This window comes from Dama dama, chromosome 31, assembly GCF_033118175.1.
Source record: "Dama dama isolate Ldn47 chromosome 31, ASM3311817v1, whole genome shotgun sequence".
Lineage (NCBI taxonomy): Eukaryota > Metazoa > Chordata > Mammalia > Artiodactyla > Cervidae > Dama > Dama dama.
The window spans coordinates 12,752,704-12,779,106 of NC_083711.1; the positions used below are offsets into that span (position 1 = coordinate 12,752,704).

At 39.0% G+C, this 26,403-nt stretch overlaps 1 protein-coding gene across 9 annotated transcripts in view; it reads left to right on the forward strand.

Annotated features, from left to right (window-relative positions):
* GRIK1 (glutamate ionotropic receptor kainate type subunit 1) overlaps positions 1–25,648 on the forward strand; it is a 442,037-nt gene extending 416,389 nt beyond the window's left edge. For 4 of the 9 annotated variants that reach the window (XM_061133912.1, XM_061133913.1, XM_061133918.1 and 1 more), the window contains 2 exons: positions 6,451–6,701; positions 25,493–25,648. In XM_061133912.1, coding sequence (XP_060989895.1) covers positions 6,451–6,701; positions 25,493–25,648 — 407 coding nt within the window. Of the gene's footprint in view, positions 1–6,450; positions 6,702–8,007; positions 8,158–24,999; positions 25,087–25,492 lie in introns of those variants that run through there. The other 5 variants (XM_061133914.1, XM_061133915.1, XM_061133916.1 and 2 more) reach the window with 2 other exon arrangements.
* Positions 25,649–26,403: the final 755 nt, after the last annotated feature.

Here is a 26,403-nt window from a genome sequence, read left to right on the forward strand (position 1 = left end):
TTTCTGGCTGCTGTCACCGTCCACAGTGATTTTGGAGCCCAAAAAAATAAAATCTGTCACTGTTTCCACTTTTTCTCCATCTATTTGCCAAATAGTCCTGCCCTTGATTTTGTACCACCTCACAGTCTAAGGTTATTATTACCTTCTAGGCATACAGACCCACACAGCATATCCGAGATCTAGAACTATATTCTATATTCAAGCGTCAATGACTTCCCTATAGAAAACTCCCCTATTTCCCTCACTACAGAAACTGTATTGTGTAAGGTTCCGGTAAGGTGGCGATCTGTTCTTCTCAAGTGAGTCAGCAGCAATTTTCTGATAAGTGTTCCAAAGAGGAGGAATTGGAGGCCGTCTTTGACCACTGGGTTAGTCCAATAAGAAATCATAAGTTACAGTTACATCAGATAATTAAGGACCCAAGGTTGATTATTATTTTTCTCCTTCGAAAAGGATTATCTGGTTCCCTCAACACTATACAGGGATCAAACTCAGATGCTTAGAGAGATCAAGCAGGCATAACTGAATAAATCTTTGTGTGAAGAAGCAATAGGGAGCAGTAGCAACCTTGAAGAATTAGAGACTACATGACTCATGAGGGGGTCAGCTGCCTTTCAGGTCATTTGGTTGTGGGAATTCAGGCACAACATTGTTAAATCTTCTATTTCTCATGAAGAGAAAACAAACAGATTTTAGGTGAACTTTCCTGATACTTTAAATTGGCAGCAAATTTATTTTTTCAAAAAGATTAAGTAGCCTGTATTCAATTTTTGATCTATACTAACTTGATTAACCAGATGAAGGTCATCTCTCTTCACCTTTTACTGTCAATACATAACCAATTTGACTCCATGCAATACATCTGGTGCTAGAAATATATGCAGTAAAGCCATCAACTATATTATTATTATTGTTATGTGTGTCCTTTAAATAAATCAGCAGCCTGATTGGGATAGGCAACATGTGACTATCTTATTGCCCCTTTGTTTATAATAACTTTTCCTGATGAAAATGCCAATATTCGAGTGAAGTGTACACTTTTCCCAAGTGGTTACCTCTTCTTAAACTGTGCTCTTCAGGGGACTCAGTAGGATAGTCAGACATTAACTAAAAGGATACTAGGCTTCTTTTTTATTTGAAAAGCAATGTCTCATCTCCCTAACTAAGCCTTGTCACCTCATTGTAGATAATGGGGTGGAAGAAGCTAGATGTTATTATATATATATCACAGGTCTCCTGCAGTGATGATAATACTCCATCACTGCAGGAGACCTGTGTTCAACCCCTGGGTCAGGAAGATCCCAAAGGAGGGAACTGCTTACCTACTCCAGTATTCTTGCCTGGAGAATTCCATGGACAGAGGGGCCTGGCGGGCTACATTCCACAGGATCACAAAGAGTCAGACAGGACTGAGCTCACAGTGATCGAATTCATGTCCCCTGCATTGGCAGGTGGATTCTTATCCACTGACCACCAGGGAATCCAATATAGCATTTTGAAAATGACTATACCTCCAAGTGAAGGAAGCTGGCCCTGTGATAATTATCACTATATTTTATATAATATGATATAAAGAGATTTAAATGTTCCAATTTAGTCTAACTTTTGCCAACCTCATGCAGTGTCTGACATACAAATTCCAAAATTGAAGAGTTTTTCCACCTCCCTAAGTGAAAAAAAAAAAAAAAAAATACACTCCAGGAATTTTTCATAGTGGTTATAAACCTGTCATGCTTTTAAAACAAAAACAATGAGGGAATAATTGGAACAGATGGCAGACCTCAGAGAGAATACATCCATTGGGAATACAGCTGTTGGATAAATTTGTGAGATGTTTCTTCTATGATGAATTGACTCTTTAAGAAAGATCAGTTTGCTATTCAGGAAGATTCATGTGTGTACATATACATTTTTTTCAAGTGACTTGTCATAAATCACTTCCAATGTCATTCAGTCCATGTAAGCAACAACAACTGAAGCTAAAATACATTCAAATATAAAAAATACCCACATACTTCTGGTCTTGCCCTGGCTGGCTCCCTTAAGGCTCCAAGTTCCTCCTCACCGTCAATGACGGGCAAAATCAGCTCAGTCACGACCCAAAACTGAAAACTTTGTTTCTTATAGGTTCTCAGGACAGGGCTCTGGAAATGCTCCTCCTAAGAGATTTAAAATAAAACTCGAAGAGAATGAGAGCAGTTAAGGCTTAAACAGGTTACCAGGAAGCTGGAAATGACCTTCCTTGGAGACCAACTTTAAACAGAGATCCGATCTCATCTGTCTGAATTGTTTTAGGCAGCATGCAGCCTGAAGGCAGAAGGAGAGCAACAGGCGATATTTACTGAGCGCCCACTGTGTATACCACCATGATTACTGCTGCAATTGTTGCCCTATGATCATTCTCACATTCTTCAAAGCTCCTTTCTGTACATTGAAGTAAAGCTCTCATGTTCACATACTATGAGTATGTTAACTGTGCTAATTTTGACACTAACCATTATTCTGAAGGTGTTTAAGCAAGTAGCCAATGTCTTTTAATTTGGCTTTTGTGAGTCGTTTTCTCACCAGAAATCCACAGTCTTAAATGACAAGCCACAATCTAACTCCAAATCATTTTGATCTTTTTTTTTAACATTTGCTTAAAACTTTTACTTTTGTATTGGGGAATAGCTGATTAACAATTTGTGACATTTTCAGGTGAGCAGTGAAAGGACTCAGCCATACATATATATGCATCCATTCTCCCCCAAGCTCCTCCCCCATCCAGACTGCTACATAACATTGAGCAGAGTTCCCCATACTATACAGCAGGTCCTTTTGGTTATCCATTTTAAATATAGCAGTGTGTGCAGTTCAGTTCAGTTCAGTCACTCAGTCATGTCCGACTGTGTGCGACCCCATGAATCGCAGCATGCCAGGCCTCCCTGTCCATCACCAACTCCCGGAGTCCACCCAAACCCATGTCCATTGAATCGGTGATGCCATCCAACCATCTCATCCTCTGTCGTCCCCTTCTCCTCCCGCCTTCACTCTTTCCCAGCATCAGGGTCTTTTCCAATGAGTCACTTCTTCGCATCAGGTGGTGAAAGTATTGGAGTTTCAGCTTCAACATCAGTCCTTCCAGTGAACACCCAGGACTGATCTTTAGGATGGACTGGTTGGATCTGCTTGCAGTCCAAGGGACTCTCAAGAGTCTTCTCCAACACCACAGTTCAAAAGCATCCATTCTTCTGCACTCAACTTTCTTTATAGTCCAACTCTCACATACATATATGACTACTGGAAAAACCATAGCCTTGACTAAATAGACTTTTGTTGACAAAGTAATGTCTCTGTTTTTTAATGTGCTATCTAGGTTGGTCATAACTTTCCTTCCAAGGAGTAAGCATCTTTTAATTTCATGGCTGCTTTCACCATCCTAAATTCCCTAACTATTTCTTCCCACCATCCTTCCACCTCAGCAATCGTAAGTTCATTCTCTAAGCCTCTAAGTCTCTTTCTGTTTGTAAGTCAGTTCAATTATATCATTTCTTTTTAGATTACACATATAAAGGATGTCATATAGTATTTCTCCTTCTCTACATTTTAATCTTCTTTTAAACTTAATTTTGAGGTACTGACAATGACTTTAGGAAGTCTTGAGAAGGATGGGAATAAATGATAAATGCCACAATATTAATCTTCTGCTTTTTAAACCATGCCTTAGAACATAAGATACATGCAAGAGAGAGGTAGATAACATGGGGTGGGGGGTAGGGGTGGAGGGAGAAGCATTAATGAATACAACACTAAGAAAGAGTTAGGAGAATTGAATTAAGTTCATGATTCTGCCAGTAGTTATTATTTTCACCCATATTTTCACATCCTAATTTCCTTCAGTTCTGAAAATAAGTGGATTGGATAATATGGATCCTAAGACCTTTTTTTCCAATCCCAAAGAAAGGGAATGCCAAAGAATGTTCAAACTACCTCACAATTGCACTCCTCTCACACACTAGCCAAGTAATGCTCAAAATTCTCCAAGCCAGGCTTCAACAGTACGTGAACTGAGGACTTCCAATTGTTCAAGCTGGATTTAGAAAAGGCAGAGGAACCGGAGATCAAATTGCCAACATCTGTTGAATCATAGATAAAACAAGAGAGCTCCAGAAAAACATCTACTTCTGCATTATTGACTATGCCAAAGCCTTTGACTGTGTGGATCACAACAAACTGTGGAAAATTCTGAAAGAGATGGGAATACCAGGCTAACTTACCTGCCTCCTGAGAAACCTGTGTGCAGGTCAAGAAGCAATAGTTAGAACTTGGCATGGAATGACAGACTGGTTCAAAATTGGGAAAGGAGTATGTCAAGGCTGTATATTGTCACCCTGATCATTGAACTTATATGCAGAGCATATTATGCGAAATGCCAGGCTGGATGAAGCACAAGCTGGAATCAAGATTGTCAGGAGAAATATCAATAACCTCAGGTACGCAGATGACACTTCCCTTATGGCAGAAAGCAAAGAGGAACTGAAAAGCCTCTTGATGAAGGTGAAACAGGAGAGTTAAAAAGCTGACTTAAAACTTAATATTCAGAAAATTACGATCATGGCAACTAGTCCCATCATTTCATGGTGAATAGATGGGGTAACAAAGGAAACAGTGAGAGACTTTATTTTCTTGGGCTCCAAAATCAGTGCAGATGGTGAATGCAGCCATGAAATTAAGATGCTTGCTCCCTGGAAGAAAAGCTATGACCAACCTAGACAGCATATTAAAAAGCAGAGACATTGCTTTACCAACGAAGGTTCATCTAGTCAAAGATATGGTTTTTCTAGTAGTTATGTACGAATGTGAGAATTGGGCCATAAAGAAAACTGAGTGCTGAAGAATTGATGCTTGGTGTTGGAGATGACTCTTGAGCAGCCCTTGGCCTAGTCAATCTTAAAGGAAATCAGTCCTGAATAATTATTGGAAGGACTGATGCTGAAGCTGAAGCTCCAATACTTTGGCCACCTGGTGCAAAGAACTGACTCATTGGAAAGGACCCTGATGCTGGGAAAGATTGAAGGCAGGAGGAGAAGGGGATGACAGAGGATGAGATGGTTGAATGGCATCACCCACTCAATAGACATGAGTTTGAGCAAGCTCCGGGTGTTGGTGATAGGGATGCCTGGTGTGCTGCAGTCCATGGGGCTTCAAAGAGTCAGACATGACTGAGTGACTGAAGTGAACTGACTGAAGCTCTCTTCTGGTTCTAAGAGGCCACATTTACTTTTCTTTTTTTTTTTTTTTTTTCATTTTTCTTTTTCCACCAAGAAGAATATTAAAGTTTACAGAAAGACCTACCGAGTCGAATAAAAAGCTTCCAAAAACTCTTAGCACTCAAGGAGAAAGTGAATAAAGAAATCTTACACTTTTTTTTTTTTTATCTCTTTCTTTGCTCTGATTAACATAGGGATCCAATATTGGGCAAGCTGTGGCTGCAGCAAGATGACGTTGATTCTCTCTACTCTTAACAGAATTAAAAGTCCAATGGCATTGCTAGAAGACAGAGTATAAATAATCAATAAAGTACTTGCAAACTTTCTAAATCTAGCTGTATTTTGTGAGACCCTTGAATTATTCAAAACCTATTTTTAATAGTATCTTAATAAGTGTATTAGTCAGTATGAACTAATTACTCTAATCAACATCTGCAAGTCTGTAGTGGCCAAGGCAATAAATACTTATTTCTTGACTTTGTTATCATCCAGTAGCAGATTGAGAGAAAGATTCTGATTCATTCAGGCATCCTGGGACCCAAGCCCTTTCTAACCAGTGGTTCCACTATCCCTAGTGTCTTAAAATTGTTTCCTCCTTGCTGAGTATTTGAGGAAAGAGAGGGAGAGAGTAGAGGATCATGTTGGGAGGATTAATGAGACAGGACTGGGAATAGTCATACAGCGCTTTAGCTCCCAATGGCTAGGAATTGGTCAGTCACCACAAGGCATTGTAAAGGAGACTAGGAAATGTCTAGCTACTCCCATAGGAAGAAGAAATGGCACAGGTGATCATCTAGCCAGGCTGTCACAGTATTAGACATCCAAAAGCCTGGAAAAAATGGAACTGAAATGATGAAATTCTCTAACATGGGTAAAGATTCATAGGAAACTCACCAGAAACAGCAGGATGTCATGCATTTCCCAGCTCGGCTGTTCCTTACTTAAAAGCGACAATCTGGGTAATAGCTCAGCTCAGCATGTCAGCTTTGTCCTTTCCAATTATTTAGATCCTTCAAAATATAGGATTGAGCTTCCATGCCCCTTTGTTGGCCAATTTGTAGACTGGGGTTTTTCCAATAGCTGTGAGTAGTTATCTCTAAGACACGTGTAATTTACCTGTAAGTAACCTCTAAGATGATAACCCTTCTTTGCATCTTCTTCAACCTTTTGGTGACCAATATCCAAATGTCCTCACTCACAGGCTCTCCTTACCGGGATAAAATTACTATTGCTATTCTTCAATTACAAGAAGAGGGGAAACTGCATATGATGAAAGAAAAATGGTGGAGGGGAAATGGCTGTCCAGAAGAAGACAACAAAGAGGCCAGTGCCCTGGGAGTAGAAAATATTGGGGGCATCTTCATCGTTCTGGCTGCTGGATTGGTCCTTTCTGTATTTGTAGCCATTGGAGAATTTATATACAAATCCCGAAAAAACAGCGACATTGAACAGGTGAGTCATCTCTTTCCAAGACGGGTTCATTTGGGGTTTGTGTTATCTGTCCTAAGTTTGGGGGTACTTAGGATGCTTGCCCTTTTTGTAATAGTCTATTGAATTAGATGCCAAGAAGAGCCATTTTTGAATTAGAGCAAAGAGCTCTTGAATCCCTGCCAGGTGCTGCTGGCACTGTAGGCCCATCATTTATTAATGAGAAGAAGGAAGCAACCTTATACACTAAATCCAATTAGCACTTTTGGAAATGACAGTGCAAAAATTCCAAACTCAGTTAATTTCCTCAACAGTTGTTTGCTCTTAAGATAGAAACCCTAGATAGAGCAAGGAAGAAATAAATCCAAAATTAGAAAAGTTATAAAAAAAATCTTTGAAAGAAATGTTAGCATCTCCTTAGTTTAGGTACTGAGCACATGTACTAATGCAAAGCACTCTATATAAAGACATAAATGCAATATTTTGAAACTGAACATTACCTCTATCAAAGTATGTTTTGTAAAAGAATAATTTAAAAAAAATGATGAACAACACAGGATGACAATAAAATATGAAAAAATTTATTTTTCCAAATTAGGATTACCATTGATTTCAACAGTCAACACTTTTTGCCTGCTACTTTTAGCTTTGATGAAAAATCACACCAAGATTTTCCCTAATCTGAATTAGAGGATGGTGATTAAAGATAATTCCTTCATAAACCCATGAGAATAAACTAAACACAAAGCTCATGCCCATTGTAGAGCATCTGGTACCCAATGAATTTAAAAATAGCTAGAATTTTGAAACTGTGCACTGTTAATGACAGTGCTAATGTGAGGCTCGGCTATCAATGTCTTAAAACCCTTAAAATCTTTAGAACACAGGGCTGTACATTTCCGTTTTGCTCCGGGCCTTCCAAATAATGTACCCAGTTCTGATTAATAATCTCATAGAGTCCCACTTTCTTTAAGTGGAAACATCTCCAAAGATGGGGATGATTGATTATAACCTAGTTTTCATCATGAAAATTTTCCCGAAATTACAAGGCAATTGTGAGAACATCAAGCACCACTTTCCTAGACCTTGTTAGAGAAAACTGTCCTTAACTAAAAGGGAGAATGGACTGATCTGCTTTGTTTTAACTTTCAATTTGCTCTTGAGGTGTCTTGTTTTATGCAACTAATTTGAAAAATAAAAGCTTGTATATGTTATGCTTTAATGTGCTTCTCATAATTGTCATTTGATTTAAATTTTCATTTAAACACTCATGTTTTTGCTTCTGATTTATTCATTTTTCTATATTTTTCTCATTTCTTTTGCATGCAAGGCTTTTTGTTTCTTTTATGGACTGCAGTGTAAGCAAACCCATCCAACCAACTCCACTTCTGGAACCACTTTATCTACGGATTTAGAATGTGGCAAATTAATTCGAGAGGAGAAAGGGATTCGGACACAGTCCTCAATTCACACTGTGTAATCATTTAAAAAAAAAAGAAGAAGAAGGTGTACCTCAGTAGAAACTGTTTCTGCTAATTAGTGTTGTTGATGATATCTGTGTCTACTAAACATAAATAGCCATAACCCCTACCCTTGTTTTAAAATAGCAAAACTCACGTACTCTGAACATTGAATTCAATGCACTAGAAACACACGTGCATTTGATGTTGAAACAGAGGTATGTTAGATGTATACAGACTCCAAAACATGTGCATTTACAGCGATTTGCTATACCATTGAGAGAATGGTTATCTTAGTTGTATTTTCATGTATTAAGATTAAGCAACTTTTTCCTGATACCAAAGTAGGTTCAGCCATTCAGAAGTGCAAAGCATGAAAACAAATTGTTATTTTGTGGCAGTCTTCTCATCTTTGTCAAACTTTTCTCCTCTTTCTTTCTCTCTGTACCATATGCTCTGTAAAGCCACACTTTCCAACTATCTAAAACCCCATCTTTTCATAACTCCTTAACAATGTTAATTTCTAATTCAAATTTAGTCTACTATTTGAAATGTGTCATTAATACAGAGATTCAAAGATGTGTTAGATTTTAAAGATACAAAAAAGAGACCTAGAAAATGAAAACTGAACCTCAGGCACCACAGACGAAGAGCATTAGCTAAATTGAACATCACTCAGGAAGACATAACATAGTCAAAGATGATCCCTGAGTAGGGATCTCTCAAGTAACATTTATTTGTAGAAATTGAGTCTTCTGTAGGTTCAGATAGATAGTATGTTCAGTCTTTAAGGAACTGTGATTTTTCAAGCTATAGATTATTTTTTGCAACCTCCAAGCCAATTCCTAAGCTAGAAATTAATGCCCAGCCTCTTGTATTTTCCACTCACCCGGCCTCTTTCTTTGCACTGATGAACATCTTTTCACAAGATGTTATTTCATTCCCACCCTACTCATCCAGGATAGAATGGTTGTTTTTGTAGCAATCTTTCTGAGCCTTGCTGCTTTCACACTCATTTCTCTAGATCCTTTGCCATTTTCAATTCCTTCCAAGTATACTGGGGAGAAGGACAAGGAGAAGAAAATAGAGAAAAAAAATTCCACTATACATCAGTTACAGATCCCTATAAATTTATTTTCCACCTGCATTCAAATGCTGTAAGTAATTTTCACTCTAACTGAGCTTGGTGACGCAGAAAGCCAGCAACATACTTAATTTATTGTGACAAAAGATGCCTGCTGTCCCTCTGAGCTTGTTTCCTCTTCACATTGAATAGGGGATTTGAAGATGCCTTTCATCTTCCCTCAATACAGGATCCATCTGTCTTTGTTCTCCTTAATGGGGTTAACTTTTGACATGTGAAGTGATCCCCCAAAATATATTTCTCAGAAGTAGACATAGGCCATCTGTGCAATCATGTACCTTTTTGCCTTCTCTTTGCTTAGTTTTAAATGGGTTCCAGTTTTTGAATCACAAGTCTCTTCGATTAACTCTATATTTCTCCAGTAAAGCATGTTCAGGAAAGTTGACTCTTGCCCTGACTGATTCTCAGTCTTGGTTTCTTCTTTAAATAAATACACTTTTAAGAAAATATCTATAAATTACACTAAGATTTATTAACATTTATTTAGGAAAAAGCAACATACTGTTTGCCCTAAGTCAGAGCTCACATCCTCATAATAAAAAAAAAAAAATCAGATATTGGGATAAACATTATATAATTTATAATTCATTGATTCTATATAGAGAAAGCACCAATTACATAAACTTATTTTCCCAAGGACTGTATATAATAAGCCAAAAATGCTACCCAAAAAGTTCGAGGGTAATAGATGAGGTATAGATGATCAGGATTAATGGTAACAAAACTTACCTTTCTATACAGAGTATCATTTAAAAGTATGATTCAGAGGCTTAGATAAAATTAATATTTATGTACTACTTTACACTGTAAATAGCTTCCCAGGTGACGCTAGTAGTAAAGAACCCATCTGCCAATGCAGGAGACATGAGAGACACAGGTTCGACCCCTGGGTCTGGAAGATCCCCTAGAAGAAGACATGGCAACCCTCTCCAGTATTCTTGCTTGGAGAAGTCCATAACTAATTCTGATAGTTATATATTATTTTATGGTTTCAAAATGCTTTAACATACAGTAGTGTTAGTTTAATCCTTTCCACAATTTTATTCCAGCTTTACTGACAGTTGACTCTGAAATAGACGTGAGACAGTGGCCCAGAGTCCTAGAACAGTCTCTTAGAAGAGAATTTTCTAAAGCAGCCAAACTTAGGTTCAAGTTCTAGTGGAGCCACATACTAAAGTTTGTAGACAAGTAGCTGAATTTCTCAGAGCCTTGGTTTCTTATATGTAATAGGGGGTTATAGTTTCTAGGTCATATGGTTGAGTTAAAGGAGTGTTTGTGAAAATGACTTTCATTGGTCAAATCTCAAATTAGATTTTCATGGTTGAGTAACCAGGGGAACACCAGGAAAAATGTCTCTTTACTACAAAACATTTCAGTGTGTTTAATATGTTAGGATGCGTTGAGAATTTCTAACAAGTTGGAAAAGTATCCAGCACTTCTCGAACCTGTCAGATCACAGAATCTATGTAGTAGTGACCTAAAGCATATTCTTATGTCTGTAATAGGCACTCAGGCTGTTAATTCTAGATTCTAGAGTTGCTTTTTCAATAGTTGCTTTTCATTCTTCTCATACTCCGCTGCTCTCTTCCTAATTTTAAACAATGTTTCTCAGGGTATCATGTTTGTTAATCCTGCCTGGATTCTAGAAGCAGGATCGTTAATTCCAAGCAAGATATATTTAGCATTAAATATTTAGTAAACCCTCGCTAGAGAGAAGAAGGAACCATGCATATTTTTGAGGTAGAAATGCCATTATATTCAGATGATGATCTCCCTGTTTAGCTCTAAGTGGCAGGCCTACTCAAGATACTCAGGTAGGTACGTTTCCTGCTCCATCTCGGGCCTTGTTCCTCCCTTGAGAAACTGCCCTTCGTTTCAGACCCTGGTTTCTTACATTCTCCTCTTTCTCGTTTCATATATGCTCTCAGACAACCAGTTCTTGCCATCAAGTAAATAACCACTAAGGCCACAATGACCCCTGCAGGAACCATTACATTTTAAGTGAATTTAGGGAAAAAAAAAAGAGAGAGAGAGAACTTGAACATACAAGAAAATTTTCAAACTCTATTTTTCATGTCTCTGGTTTTCAGACTTCAGTGTACGTCAGAATCACCTGGGGAAATTATTTAAGATACAGAGTATAGTTTGTACCTCCAGAGATTCCTCCACAGTGAATAGAGCCCAGGAATTGGAATTTTTAACTAAATCTGAGAATGAATGCTTAAAAGTAGTTGTGCACATTAGTTTACATAAAAATAGCTCAAATATAGCAGTTTTTTTCTAAAATTAGACCATGTACGTGACTTTCCATTGAAATCATCTTCAAAACAAGGATCGTTTTTTAAAGTAATTTTTCTTTTATGAGCTTTTTCCCAACAACCCAAAAATAGTTGGTAATTGGTAAGCATGAGTTTTTATTAAAATTAATTTGAATATAGCAGCGTGACTTCAAATTAGACGGGAAATGTGAGTTTTTACTAACAATGGCAGATTATCTGTGGATTATATTCTAAGAAGGGCTTCTCAGGGGGCACTAGTAGTAAAGAATCCACCTGTCAATGCAGGAGATACAAGGTGGGAAGATCCCCTGGAGCAGGATCTCCAGCATTCTTGTCTGGAAAATGCCATGCACAGGGGAGCCCGGTGGACTACAGTCCACAGGTCACAAAAGAGTCAGACAGGACTGAACAACTGAACACAAACATGATACCCTGAGAAACATTGTTTAAAGTTAGGAAGAGAGCAGCGGGGTATGAGAAGATTGAAAAGCAACTATGGAGCATGTAATGTTGTATAATTTATTTCTTAACAAGCTTGTATAGCCTCATGCAATAAGGCAAAAAAAAATAAAGCTTGTTTTGTTTCAGACTAAAATTATAAATTGAATTATTTTAAAGTTTTTCCAGCAAAATTGGAACTACCCAAGGAATACGTGGTGGATAGAGACTGTGACTTTAGGAAAATCAGCCAGATTATATGACTGCAAACCTATCCAAGGAAAATTATTTCCAAATACCTCAAGGCATGTGCCTCACATTATGGTATGTTCTATGTGAGCCATCTGTGGCAAAGCAGCAAAATAATGAATCCCAATTAGTTTCCAAACCCATGACCTTTATGCTCTAAGGTCTATTTCCTAGTAAGCAATTTAAAAGCAGCCCGAACAGCCTTCAAAAGCAAAAGGGAAACAAAGCATTCTTACTTCTTGTACTATTTTCTGCACATCTAATTGTGCCAAATGGCATTATTAATTAACTCTTATAGATAATGAAAAATTTCTGCTCAGTGCTACAGTTTTAACTTGCCTTTAGGAACCATCTCATTATGCTTCTCACAGTTATAGAATTTTATGTCCAGATGCACAGGCACATTAAAATCATTTTTGCTTTCTAAATCCTCTCCACAGAGACTGGTATCATGGAAAGTGGGATTCTCCCTTAAGTTTTCAAAGAAATTCTATTTGTAAAGAGAAGGGCATTCTTGTGATAGAAAACCAACGATATGAACGTGTTGTGTGGTTTCCACGCCCTGCAGAATCTAAGCTTCATCGTCATCAGCCCAAACATGGCTAATTGGCCACACTGCACTGCATGCATTTCCACATCACAATGCATACGTCCAGACACACACAAAATCAGTGAGTAAAACCTGAGTGATGTAATGAAGCCATTGTGTTCTCCTTAGTGATTATAATTTTAAATTTAGCTTAGTCAGAATTTTCTTTCTTTTTTTTTAACTGGGGTGTTCAGACTGCAAATACTCAGATTTTTCAACTTCAAATAAGAATGTTTTTCTGATCACTTAGTCTTTACCAACCATAAGAGCTAAAAAGACTAATGTCTAGAGATAATCTAACACAATTTGGTAATTTTGTTTTCTCACTGAAACTTGGCACGTTATCAGATGCTTCCAAGCATCCTTGACTTTATTTCTTCTATAGTCTGATTAACTTACTTAGCAAGCGATTTGGAGAAGTCTCTCTAATCAGGTTATTTCTGTTAATTGTGCAAAGAGGCTTTTCTTTGCCTGGAAACCCAAACATTCATTAATTAACAGAGAGGCCAAGAAGCAATTAGCATCCATTTAGAAATAACTTTTCCAGTGTACAGGTTGACACTACCGTGTAAATCAAACCCTGAAAGACATCTGTGGCCCAGTGGGAAGGTGACTCGGGAACCACGAGCCAAGAAGTCAGGTCCCTGTTCTGCTGCTGGATGGCTGGGTCTCTAGGCAGGGCATTGCATATACTTCCCTCCTCAACTTGGTCATCTGTGCAATGAGGGGGTTGGACTTAAAATTCTCTTCCAACCATGGCATTTTTTAAACTCTCATAGAAAGTGGGAAGAAAATTCAAGTGTAGAAGCAAGAGGGAGGTGGGAGGGGGGATCGGGATGGGGAACACATGTAAATCCATGGCTGATTCAAGTCAATGTATGGCAAAAACCACTACAATACTGTAAAGTAATTAGCCTCCAACTAATAAAAATAAATGGAAAAAAATAAAAATAAATAAATAAATAAAGTGTAGAAGCAGAGGAGAAAAAAGCTTGGAGAATATATGTGTGTGTGTGTGTATGCATATATATGTATGTATACATATATTGTGTATACATATATATGTGTGTATACATATATGTGTGTATACATATATTGTGTGTATGTGTGTGTACATATATGTGTGTATACATATATGTGTGTATACACATGTGCAGGCATGCATGTGTGTTCAGTCGTGTTCAACTCTTTGTGACCCCGTGGACTGTAACCAGCCAAGTCCCACTGTCCATGGGATTTCCCAGTCAAGAATACTGGAGTGAGTTGCCATTTCCTACTCCAGGGGATCTTCCCAACTCAGGGATCGAACCCATCTCTCCTCCAGTTCCTACATTGGATTCTTTATGATTTGCACCACCTGGGAAGCCCTGTATATACATATGCACATATGTATACACATTAACATATTTATATATAAATATATATTAAGGGATTGGGGGCAGGAGGAGAAGGGAACGACAGAGGATGATATGACTGGATGGCATCACTGACTTGATGGGCATGAGTCTGAGTAAACTCCGGGAGTCGGTGATGGACAGGGAGGCCTGGCGTGCTGCGATTCATGGGGTCGCAAAGAGTTGGACATGACTGAGTGACTGAACTGAACTGCATCAGTTCAGTCACTCTGTTGTGTCCGACTGTTTGCAGCCCCATGGACTGCAGCATGCCTGGCTTCCCTGTCCATCACCGACTCCCAGAGCTCAAACTCATGTCCATCAAGGCGGTGATGCCATTTAACCATCTCATCCTCTGTCATCCCCTTCTCTTCCTGCCTTCAACCTTTCCCAGCATCAGGGTCTTTTCTAAAGAGTCAATTCTTCGTATCAGGTGGCCAAAGTATTGGAGCTTCAGCCTCAGCATAAGTCTTTCCAATGAATATTCAGGATTTTTTTTTTAGGATTGACTGACTTGATATGATAAATATTATATATATATATATATATTTATTAAGATTGTGTAGTTATGTTGAACATGTTAAACTCTTGTCATAACTTTGCCTTTTCAATAGCTGGGGTAGAGTGCTTGGTTCTAGATATAGAAAAAAATAGCTATCATGGCATCATAGAGTGAGAGGTTTCTCATCGAATAAATCATAAATGAATCATTAAAAATACAGCAAAGATTATATAAGTGGAATCATTTTTTTCTTTTGTGAGCCTATAGAATAGGCATAAAAAAGGGAAAAAAAAAAAAAGAAAAGAAAGGAAATGTACCTAGGGAGTTATTCAAAGTTATGGAACTGATTACAGCCTCAATCCCAATTCTAGAAAGAAGAAGTTCCGGGAGCTGCAGTGCCCAGGAAAGTCTCTAATCTTTAAGTGAAACTTAAGTAATTCTGCTAAAGAGACATGAAGGGAAACAAAGTAAAAGATGATGTGCTTCTTTTTGCACTGATTTTATCCCTACCTTCCTTCACCATCAGCATCAAGGTTTTTATATGCATTGTCCCCAAGCTAGAGATGAGTCAAACTTTTAACATCTTCAATTTTACATGGATTTTACAAATTTGGAGAACAGACAAAAGTCTTAAAAACTATGGCTTTTGATCTCAAGATCTAGGTGTTTTGTTGAATAAATTAGTTGTTTGAATTCAAAAAGTCTATCTCTTTATTAGCAAAAACTAAAACTCAGAGTGTCAAGGTTGAGGTCCATGGGGTTGCAAAGAGTGGGACACAACTGAGCAAGTGAACAATGTCAAGGTTGAGGAAATATGCATAGTACATAATTTTCTACCTTTTTTCCCAATCCCTGACCAGTTCTTAACCACTAGGAAAGACAAAACTGGAGGGAAATCATTAAGTTTAAGTGCTATTCAAATCCCTGAGAGGAGCTCTCATGACCATCTCTGAGCCAAGCCCCAGTTTGGAGGGACAGAAAAGTAGAAACATCAGAAAATCTCAAGGGAATTCTGAACAGAAAGTATCATTGTTGGGTTAATAGTATGTAACCCAGGAGATGGCAAGACTTGTAGAGAAATCATACATCCAACTGTCTCTTAAATGGCAAAATATCAATGTCTAGTCAGTGAGCCTAAAAGCACATTCAGAGTCCTGCTTAACCTCAGAGCATGCCAGGGCAAGCATCCAAAAATCCATGGCCCTTCCCAACCAGGAGCCTTGTGGAAGGCCTGAGAGAACCAGTGGATCAGGAGACTTGAGGTTGGAATGGAAACGATTCAATACATAGTCCTGATATGGAGACCACAGTGGAACCTCAGGGCATCTCAGAGGACGCAGCAGAGATGGAGAGCAGCAACCATGGTCTGGCAGGATGTCACATCCCTAGGGGAGCCAAAAGGACAGAAGTGGCTTTGGACCAGCCACTCCCACTATCAGCAATACCCAGGCCCTCGATCAAACTCTGCTAAGCCAAGACACCCCTGGGAAAGAAAAGGAGAAGAAAAGTGGAAAGAGGCCTGTATTAACTGAGCCATTAACCAAATGAAAGCTTGGTTTTAAACCAAAAGTGAGTTAACCTTGAGTTAACAAGATCCACTGGCAGATGGGGACCTCTAGGCTAGGATGAGTTGCTATTTTTTTTTTAAATGACATCACACAACTTTTTTTGCACACCCCAGTTTGCAGCTTGAGAAAAATGTGTACTCAGTACATGTGGGTGTATGCTAGTATCCCAGAGACACGCTGTGCTGTGCCCACAGGCCCTACGGGTATCTGTAGCCATCATCAGAGTCCATTTACCTCCAAGGCAGGGTCATTCTCTGCATGAAAAGAGGCATGCAAAGAATATATTGGAAGCTTATTTTTATGATCCTAATACAGCCTCTGAGTTGCCAGAAAGACCAAGCCCTCTTCTCTGTGAAGTGAGGGGATGCCAGTTTCCATGGTATTAACTCAGGCTGCCAGGCAGAGCCGGGGCACATTCATATGAGACCGACATCCAGAGGCAGTGGGCAGCCTCCTAGCTTATCAGAGGGGCTGGTGCAGGCTCAAGAGATGTTAAGTGTTAAGTGTTAGTCGCTCAGTCGTGCCCGACTCTTTGCTACTCCATGGACTGCAGGCCACCAGGCTCCTCTGTCCATGAGATTTTCCAGGCAAGGATACTGGAGTGGGTTGCCATTTCCTTCTCCAGGGGATCTTCTGAACCCAGGGATCGAACCCGGGTCTCCTGCACTGTAGGCAGATTCTTTATCGACTGAGCTACAAGGGAAGCCCAAAGAGATGTAAGGAAGCCAAAGATAAGCTAGAGGGTCAGAGATGAAATTCACACTGACCTTTGACAATGACGCCAGAGAGGAAAAGGCCCTGTTGAACACTTTGGGTTGGCAGGGAAACATATTTTTGCCACTTCTAGGCAAAGAGAACTGCTCGCCTCTGGCTGGCCACGTGAGCCCCCCTGAAGCCCGCCCTCACTACAGAAACAACTCTGTTCTTTGGCCAACGGGCTTGGTGGATCACACCCACCTGCCACTTCTGTGCTTTTTCTGGGGCAGCTGCTCTTGAGAACAGTCAGAGGCCATGGGAAACTTGGAAGACAGTCTCCAGTTGGCCCCCTGGTAGTCCAGTGACATTTCTCCACTCAAGTGACGGCTTCATCTGAGAGTCTGGGCCCGAGAGTGGGCACAGTTTCCCTGTGTTCTGAATCCCCCGCCACCTATCAGGCTGTTTTGCCTTCTCCCACCCCTTGGGAGTTTTATCCCAGCAGTGACAAGTGAGGGGCCCCTTCTCAGGTATCCCTAGGGGTTTAGGCTCTCCCAAACCTGGCTGGACATTTCTCCTTGAAAGCAGATACCAAACAGTCCAATCTTCCCCACTTGGCCCAGTCACATATGCTGGATCCAGAAGGCTCTCAACATTTACAATTCCAGGCACCTTCTTTTTTCTCCTTTCAAACACCTGACTGTTGTAATTAATAGCTTCAAAGACAGCAATGGCTTCTATAGATCCATATAAGTTTATTTCAGAACTCAAAGCTGCAAATTTGACTTCTTTTTCCCCTTGGTCAACCCTACCCTGAGGGCCATGCATATGAAAGCTCTTGCTTTAGAAGTAGAAAAAGAGAGGTTGAGATATAGAATTGGAAAAAGCACATAGATTAGTATCAAAATGTTCTGCCTTGGTGTTAACTTCGTATTTCAAAACTTTCTATGAAATCATCTCTAATGTTAGAGGGAAATAAACTTCTCTATATCCTAAGCAAGGGGTCCCTAATCCCCGGGCCACACCGCAGGATGTGAGTTGGGGGAAAGCAAGCAAAACTTCGTCTGTCTCCGTATTGCAGGCGGATTCTTTCCCAGCTGAACCACTCGCGGAGCCCATCTGTATTTACAGCCACTCCCTACCTTTTGCATTGACACCTGAGTTCCACCTCCTGTCAGATCAGCAGTGGTATTAGATTCTCATAGGAGCATGAAGCCTACTGTGAACTGTGCTTGTGAGGGCTCTAGGTCTTGTGCCCTAGAATCTCCCCTCTCCCAATTTTTCCTGGAAAAAGTTGTCTTCCATGAAACCAGTCTCTGGTGCAAAAACGGTTGGGGACGGCTGCCCTAAGAGCTTGGGGATTGTGGACAGTCACACCAGGTGAAAAGAGAGAGTGAAGAAATGACATCCCACACTATACTTAATTTAATTTAGTGGAAGGAAAAAAATTCTAAATAAAATCCTTAAATAAAAATGAACCCAAGAAAGATGATCCGTGTGTATCTGATGCCATCAAGTAACCCTGTCTTCCCCTATAGATATATTTATTTTAAAGACCTTGGATAAGAAACAAGGAATTCCAGGGCATGCCTTCATGCAGGAAATTAGAAGCTTAAATCTAGAACCTGAGAGAGCTAAAATGTCAGCAAGAAGCCTCATGTCTGGGGACAAAAATGAAATACAGAAGAAAGAGGATAAAAGGACATAAGGATAGTGAAAACATGGTATTAAAAGGAGCTAGGAAACATGAGCTACTGGCATCTATGTGCTACAGCCAGAGTGAGAGAAGACAGGCTCTAGGGCTGGTGCCTATGAAGAGCCCATTTAAAGCATAAAAATGCAGTGAAGCGGTCTATGAAAGCAGTAGCTGCTGAGTCCCAGGTTCACAGGTGAGGAGAAGGGCGGGGACCACACTTTGACATTTTCACTCAGTGTTGAGATTTCCTCCACTTGAGAGTTTTGGTACAAACTCAGAGGAGAACCAACTTCCTCATGAGCTCCAGGGCACAGTTCATCATAACCACTATTATGGAAGCTACCGTGGCGACTCTCAACCTCAAAGATCCGTTTTTTTAAAAAAAAAAACTCCAAGGATGGTCACATAAAAGATGACCCAGGGTTTCTGAACAAACTCAGAAAACTGATAAAACCAGAGTAAATGATGCTCGAATTCTGAGTTCTAGGACACGGGAACTGCACACAAAGAAGGTGCACGCATAGTTCCTCTAAGACTCTCCTTTCTGTAATTAATGTGGAATAATTGAAGCCTGATCTCTGTTCTCAGATCATCAATTATCCTGAGAAGTAAAACACTTGTGCAGATAGGCAACCAGACTTTCCAAAACCTTAAGATAGCAAGCACATGAGCAGGAGTCTTCTGTCAGGTTCCTTGAAAAACTTTTGGACTCTAGGCCCAGAGCATATTGAACATACGAGGTTTACATCCACACGAGACCTGAGAGTTTACTAGTATTAAAGGATGTGAATGCTTAGTCCTTCTTGTTAAAAAAAAAAAAAAAATTACTGAGACACTGCCTCTGCTGACCCAGAAAATAATAACTATAGTTGTAATAATCACATTATTTCTCAGCAAAGTATTCCCTACTATATCTACTGATATTCTATGTTTTTCTAAGAGTGGTTTTACGGCAAGACTTCAAATCGCAGCTTGCCTTTAAGTTAAAGCCTATATATAAAACTAAAGATTTTTGCAGCAGTAAAATGACTTTATTATTACCTATATCATTCTCTTCTTCTAAGCATAAGGTGAAAATTTATTACACAATGTTACAGATCACTTCAAGTGTCTTTGAATAAGGAGTCTAATAAATTAAAGGGAGAAAACTATACAAAATGTAAAACCTGTATTATATTCTTGGGTAGGCCCGACCTTCTAAAAAATAATGTGTCAGAAAAACCCTTGAAGTTATGTATTCAAAGTAGTTCTCCTAAACAGTACTGAAGAATGAAAGCACTGAATGCATAAAAGTGGAATATACAATGAGAAATCAACCTGATATTCACATCCTGATGCCAAGTTTGCAACCAATATGAAAGCCTGTCCCAGATGGTTTAGGCTGGCTTCTTTCAATATTGTAATCGAAAATCAAATCCAGGCACACAACTTTTCCTATGATGTAAAAACATTCTCCACCTTAGATTTTTTTTTTTCCCCTGAGGCATTTTATTTTAGTTACAAAAGGCGAAGAACTTAATTAGCTCCTCCCAACCCTTCCAGGGAAAGAGTTGCAATAGGATAAAGGTGTCAGGAGAGAATAATTTATGTTCATATTCACACTGAAGTGAAGTGAAAGTCATTCAGTCATCTACGACTCTTTGCAACCCCATGGACTATACAGTCCATGGAATTCTCCAGGCCAGAATACTGGAGTGAGTAGCCTTCCCCTCCTCCAGCAGATGTTCCAGACACGGGAATCAAACCAGGGTCTCCTGCACTGCAAGCAGATTCTTTACCAACTGAGCTATCAGGGAAGCTGTACCAAGAGATCAATTATCGGGGTTAATCCAAAGATTAACAGTAGTTAATTAACAGCTAATTAACAGTAGTCAGCAATTATAAAGAGAAACAAGCCAGAAAAGGAGGTAAGACAAGGCAGAAGGGAAGGAAAGGGGAGTTGATGGGACACACCATCTGCACTGAAGAAGTGGACAAGAGGAATGGCTTCCTGCAGAATGAAGCAGTAGCTCCTTTTTAAAAGACTTGGGATGTAGTTGCTTCACAACGTTTCATTGATTTCCACTCTACAACAATGTAAATCGACTAAACGTATACATATATCCTCCCCTTCTTGAGCCTCCCTCCTATCCTACCCTGCCCCATTCCACCCCTCTAGGTCATCACAGAGCACTGAATTGAGCTCCCTACACTATACAGCAGTTTCCCAGAGCAGTGTATATATGCCAAGTCTACTCTCCCAATTCGTCCACCATCCCCATCACACCCTTCGTCCACAAGTCTGTTCTCTGCATCTCTATTCCTGCCCTGCAAATATGTTCATCTGTACCTTTGGGTCCCTCTTCTTTTAAAGCTAAGAAAGCTGTAGTGCTAGTTGAAGTTTCAGCTGCAGTCTCTAACAGATTAACTTCTATTTCTCAGTTTCCTTTCTTCTACAAGAGAAATCACACACACACACACCACTTTATCTTTGGATAGAGTCAGGAACAGCATGATAGCAGTACTGTCATTCATTACTATACACATTCATTAATCAGTGAATTTTCCCATCAAACATATCATCATAGTGATTCATTGTAAATGGGGGCCCAAAGGCACAAAGACGATTATACATTTAAATGATGAGAAGTGCAGTTAGTTTCCATTTCCTTCTTATAGATGAGCACCTATCAGGAACAAGATACAAGCTGTCATAAAAACCTGTTACTGCATAAACACCAAAGCATGTTATGGGCTGGGTGAAACAAGTAATAACAGGCATTGAAAATTCTATGCTTTAAACATGCACAGAACCTGCTTAAACTAAAACACTGTTTATAAAATATTCAAAGGAATTAGTGCAAAGGAGGACATGCAAAGGCTAAAACTGAAGAAATATCAACTTTCTTTACTGTTTCTCTGCTCCACGCACACACACAAAATAGATGATAGACAGATAGATGATAGATTGTTGCTGGTCTTCAGTGGCTCAGTAATGTCCTTTATGACGCCATGGGCTGCAGCACACCAGGCTTCCCTGTTCCTCACCATCTCTCAGAGTTTGTCCAAGTTCATGTCCATTGAACTGGTGATGTCATCCAACCATCCCATCCTCTGTCATCCCTTTCTCCTCCTGCCTTCAGTCTTATTCAGCGTCAGAGTCTTTTCTAGTGATTCGGCTCTTGGCATCAGGTGGCCAAAGTACTGGAGCTTCAGCTTCAGCCTCAGTCCTTCCAATAAATATTCAGGGTTGATTTCCTTTAGGATGGACAGGGGACTCTACATAATTTCATAGATAGATAGATACGTAGATCAGTAAGTGCCATAGGCTTAAAATATTTTCAGTGCTACATAACATTTTATTTTAAAGACAGAGTAATTACTATGTGCCAGGTATTGTGCCTAAGTGTTTAACATATGTCAGGTTAATGAGTCTCATATTAGCTCTATGAAAAGGATTCCTCAGGGGAATATTTTTATTTGCTAAAAAGAGAGTATTCTACTATTATTTTCAGTTTACAGACAAGAAAACTGAGAAATAAAGAAAGAAAATAAACACCTGTCCAGTAAGCTTAACCTTCAACTCCAGTGTTCTGACACCAGGGGTAAACTCACAATTATAATCCATGGTCATCTATGTAGATCCATGAATTCCATCTACCAGAGAAAAACGGGACAACCCAGGATCCAAGCTCACCAGGGGGGTTTCCAGTCTGCAGAGCACTGAAGGATGCGGATACAGTATCCTACCTCTAGTTTCCTGTCTCTAGTGCAAGGCAGCCAGTGGGCATTTTTATGCTTTGTATTTTCTAACAAAAGACCTTAGAAATTTACACCTTCACGCCTTACCTGTACTGTGTGTGTGTGTGTGTGTGTGTGTGTGTGTGTGTGTGTGTGTGTGTTTGTATGAACATAAAGGGGCTCATAAAACCAAATCTGGAAGTAAAAGCTTGGAAAGCTACCATAATTTGGATCCTAATTCAGAAGCTCAGTCTTTAATATGTTACATGTATTTTCAGTTCTTAGATTACAATAGGCAAATTGACTCAGGAAGACAAGCTACTCTGAGTTGAAAGATGACCTTCACACTTTCATTTCCTGTGGATATGAGAGTGTGTGGTTTACTCAAGTTCATGGCTGGGAGGGGCCTTAAAGGTCATCTTGTTTTGTGACTATAGCAAAAACTTGGAAGCAGAAAGGTCAGCCCCAATATCTTGCCATTTTCCTTTTGACAGTTGGAGACAGAGTAAGAATCAAAAAGAAATCATAGTTTATGACCAAAGACAGAGAAACCAGGCCACTGATAAAATGATATTTATATGCTTTCTCACACAGGCAGGAAGAAATAAATACCCAGGGTTAATCAAAAAACAAAGAAGATGTTTGCTGTATTTTCAGGCAATCAAAAAATTGGAGGGGGATTTTGTTTTGTTTTTAAAGAAAAATTTGATTGATAGGTATTATCAAGATAAGATTTGTGATTGCCCCTTTACCCAAAATAAGAAAGGAAAGACTGAAGAGTCCCTTTCTGGTTGTATCTCCTACATGAGCCATGTCTATTAATAGAAGCCCAATTTTGTGGTTTTCTGTGCAAAGTAAAGTGATTTGTCTAAAATCAAACGTCTGAAGGACTTCCCTGGTTGCCCAGTGGTTAAGACACCAGGCTTCAACTGCAAGGGACGCAGGTTCAATGCCTGGTTCATGCCACACAGCGTGGCCAAAAAAAAAAGTCGAGAAAAATAATCAAGCATTAAAGACTTCAAATGAAACAAAAGATTATAGTTCTTAACATATTTTATGAGAAGAGAATCCACAGAATGCTCTTTATAATGACTTAATTAAAAGGATTAAGCATCATGGTGTGGGAGATTTCCAGTGAAAGCTGTTAATTTGGGGAAGTCAAACAAGCTGAGTTCAAATACAAGCTCTTTAACTTATGAATCATATTTCTTGGGCAAGTTATCTAATACCTCTAATAGTAAGCTTCCCCAGCTATACAATGGGCATAGTAACTCCTTTCTAAAGCTGTTGTGCAGTTTATGTGTCAGAGCATATGTAAACTTCTTGGCACTCCTTCCTTCTCTCTCTCTCCCCCTTCCATCTTACTGAACTTTCTGAAACCAGAAAAGTCCTGCGCAAAAACACTTTCTTCCTTTCAAATAAAATTCTGAACAAAGCTTGCAAAACCAAATACAGCACTATCTAACACAGCAAAACTATAAAATATTCATTCTATCTTAGTAGCAATACATAACATCACATAATGGCACAAAAATTATATCTCATTTGTGACACCCTTGCCGTTACATTTTTTGAAGTATAATTCTTGGGAAACATTTCTGAATTTTTCTTTGTGTGGTGTGACACCTTCTCAATTCACTGAAGCCACAACTTACCGTTTGAAAGAAAATTAACATGCGTGACCTGAATTTTCATTTTTTTTTTTTTAGTACCATAGAAAAGTAGAAATGAAATTCAAATCCTATAAACACTTAGATGTAAAAGAAACAAGAACGAATATGCAAACAGCTAGTTTTTTAGAGGTGTGAGCCTGGTAAGCCAATAATTTACACCTAGGGTCTAAATTTGTTGTCTGATTCTCAAATCAAGTAGAAGAATTAAAAATGCTACTTGCTTCAAATGCATCACCTTTTTTATGGAACAAAGTAGGGTGTCAATTTTCAGAAAAGCATGTTGCCCTTTGATACAGAAGGACCACACAAGACATTCTGTAATTTGCACACAAGGGCCACCACTTCCTTCCTGTCAGGAACACGCACATCCTCTAGAAATCAGCTGGTGGCATATGATCATTTGGCTTTCAACTCTGTGCATTTTGTGAGTTACTGGTCAAGGAATAGTGCTTGCACTGCCATAAACTTTACCAAAGGCTCTGGGTTTTTAGAGAGCGTTTTAGGAGCAGTCTCTTCAAAAACAACACTACTTTGTAGAAATCCCTATACAAGCAGAAATTTGTCACTCAAAGATCTTCTCTTGGCTGGAAAAAAATGATGGCAAATTATGTCTTATTATGCTATTTATATATTGTGCATGTGAACAGATATAGCATAATTATAATAGATACATCTATGCACATATATGCCATCTGCATATGCATAACTTTTTATAATCATAATTCCATTTTCTTTTCATATTATGCCATCGTCTTTGCTGTGCAGTTCAATACCATATTAGTTTCATTTCAACCACAGCTGCATCATTGCTGCTGCCAGATCTCTGTTTATTTTATTCATTTATTTACTTTTATTATTTTTTTTTGGAGAAAATATACAATTTTAAATTGTTTTTTTTTTCTTTTTTTTTTTATCAGAAAGGAAAGTCATCAAGAATTAGATTTTATTTTAGGAACAAAGTAAGGTTTCATGGGAGAAAAAAACAAAGCCTTGGTGTAGAGAAGGTTTGTTCATTTTCTATAGCATTACTGAAGTGTCTGTATGCCTTGATAATCCTATCAATGTTTGGATCATCTCACTGGGGGAAATGACTTAATTTAACTCTATTTTGGTGTCTCCGCAAAGGTAAGTTTTCTATTTTGAGAGCCTACCTGGGTAGTTTTCTGCTACTTCATTTGTGAATGAAATCCCAAAGTTTGCCCAGCTGACTTGCCAAATCTGTTTCCCCCAGTAGTAAAGGTGGGTGGCCAGTGGGTGGAGGAGGAGGTGTGGGAAATGGCTGGGGATTCACCCTGTAGCAAAGTTACCTTCAACCAATATCTCATAATCCTAAAAGCCTAGACAGGAAACAGATCAATGAAGGCTGGAGACAAGTGGATCAAACTGATGCTCTATTATTTCATGTTCCAGTGTCTCTCTTTCAATGCCATCATGGAAGAACTGGGAATCTCACTCAAAAATCAGAAAAAGTTAAAGAAAAAGTCAAGAACTAAGGGGAAATCATCCTTCACAAGTATCCTTACTTGTCATCAAAGACGAACTCAGAGAAAAGAAACGATGGCGTGAGCTGACAACATACCTGGAGTAAGCGTTCAGGAAGAAAAACACGCTTACTGCAGGTTTTTGGAGAAAGGATTTCTAACAACGGTGCAATGTTTTCCATATGTCTATATGCATAACTCGGATTACAGATACAGATACAAGAAATACAAAAGTTTAAAAAGCTCAGAGAGACTGAGATTACTTGGGAAGTGGCACGGATTCTTTTGAAATGAATTTGTATGCTCACTTATTTTACCTTTTCTCTTTCATCCCAATAAACTGCTGTGTGTGCTTTCTAAATAATAATAAAACAACAGGGTTTTTTTCCAGAATGAGTTTGAGTGTTGGTTTGTTTTCCATCACTTGCTCTGGTTCACAGTGTTTGGTTTCCAAGTGTTATCAGCTGTCAAGTTTGCTATTTTGATGAATCTTCTTATCTGTTCAGCCTGACAAAGCCATTTCTGGCTGTGTTAAAAAAAAAAAAAATCTTTTTAGTTTGTACCAAGTACCTTGTTTTTCTAGTAGAGTGAAACCATTCATCTTTGTGTTTTAAAGTCTAATTTTATAAGTAGTTTGAATGGTACTTGGATCAGAGACTATAATATAAAATGATACTAAAAAGGAAAAATTAATTTAAAAAATAAAAGGGTCCACCACATTCAAGGCACCCTTCTAGGTTCTGGGGATACCATGGTGAGGAAAACAGATATGGTCCCTGCCCTCACACAGTTTATAATAAAATGAAAAAGAAAAGCATTCTGTTACCCAAAGCTGGATTG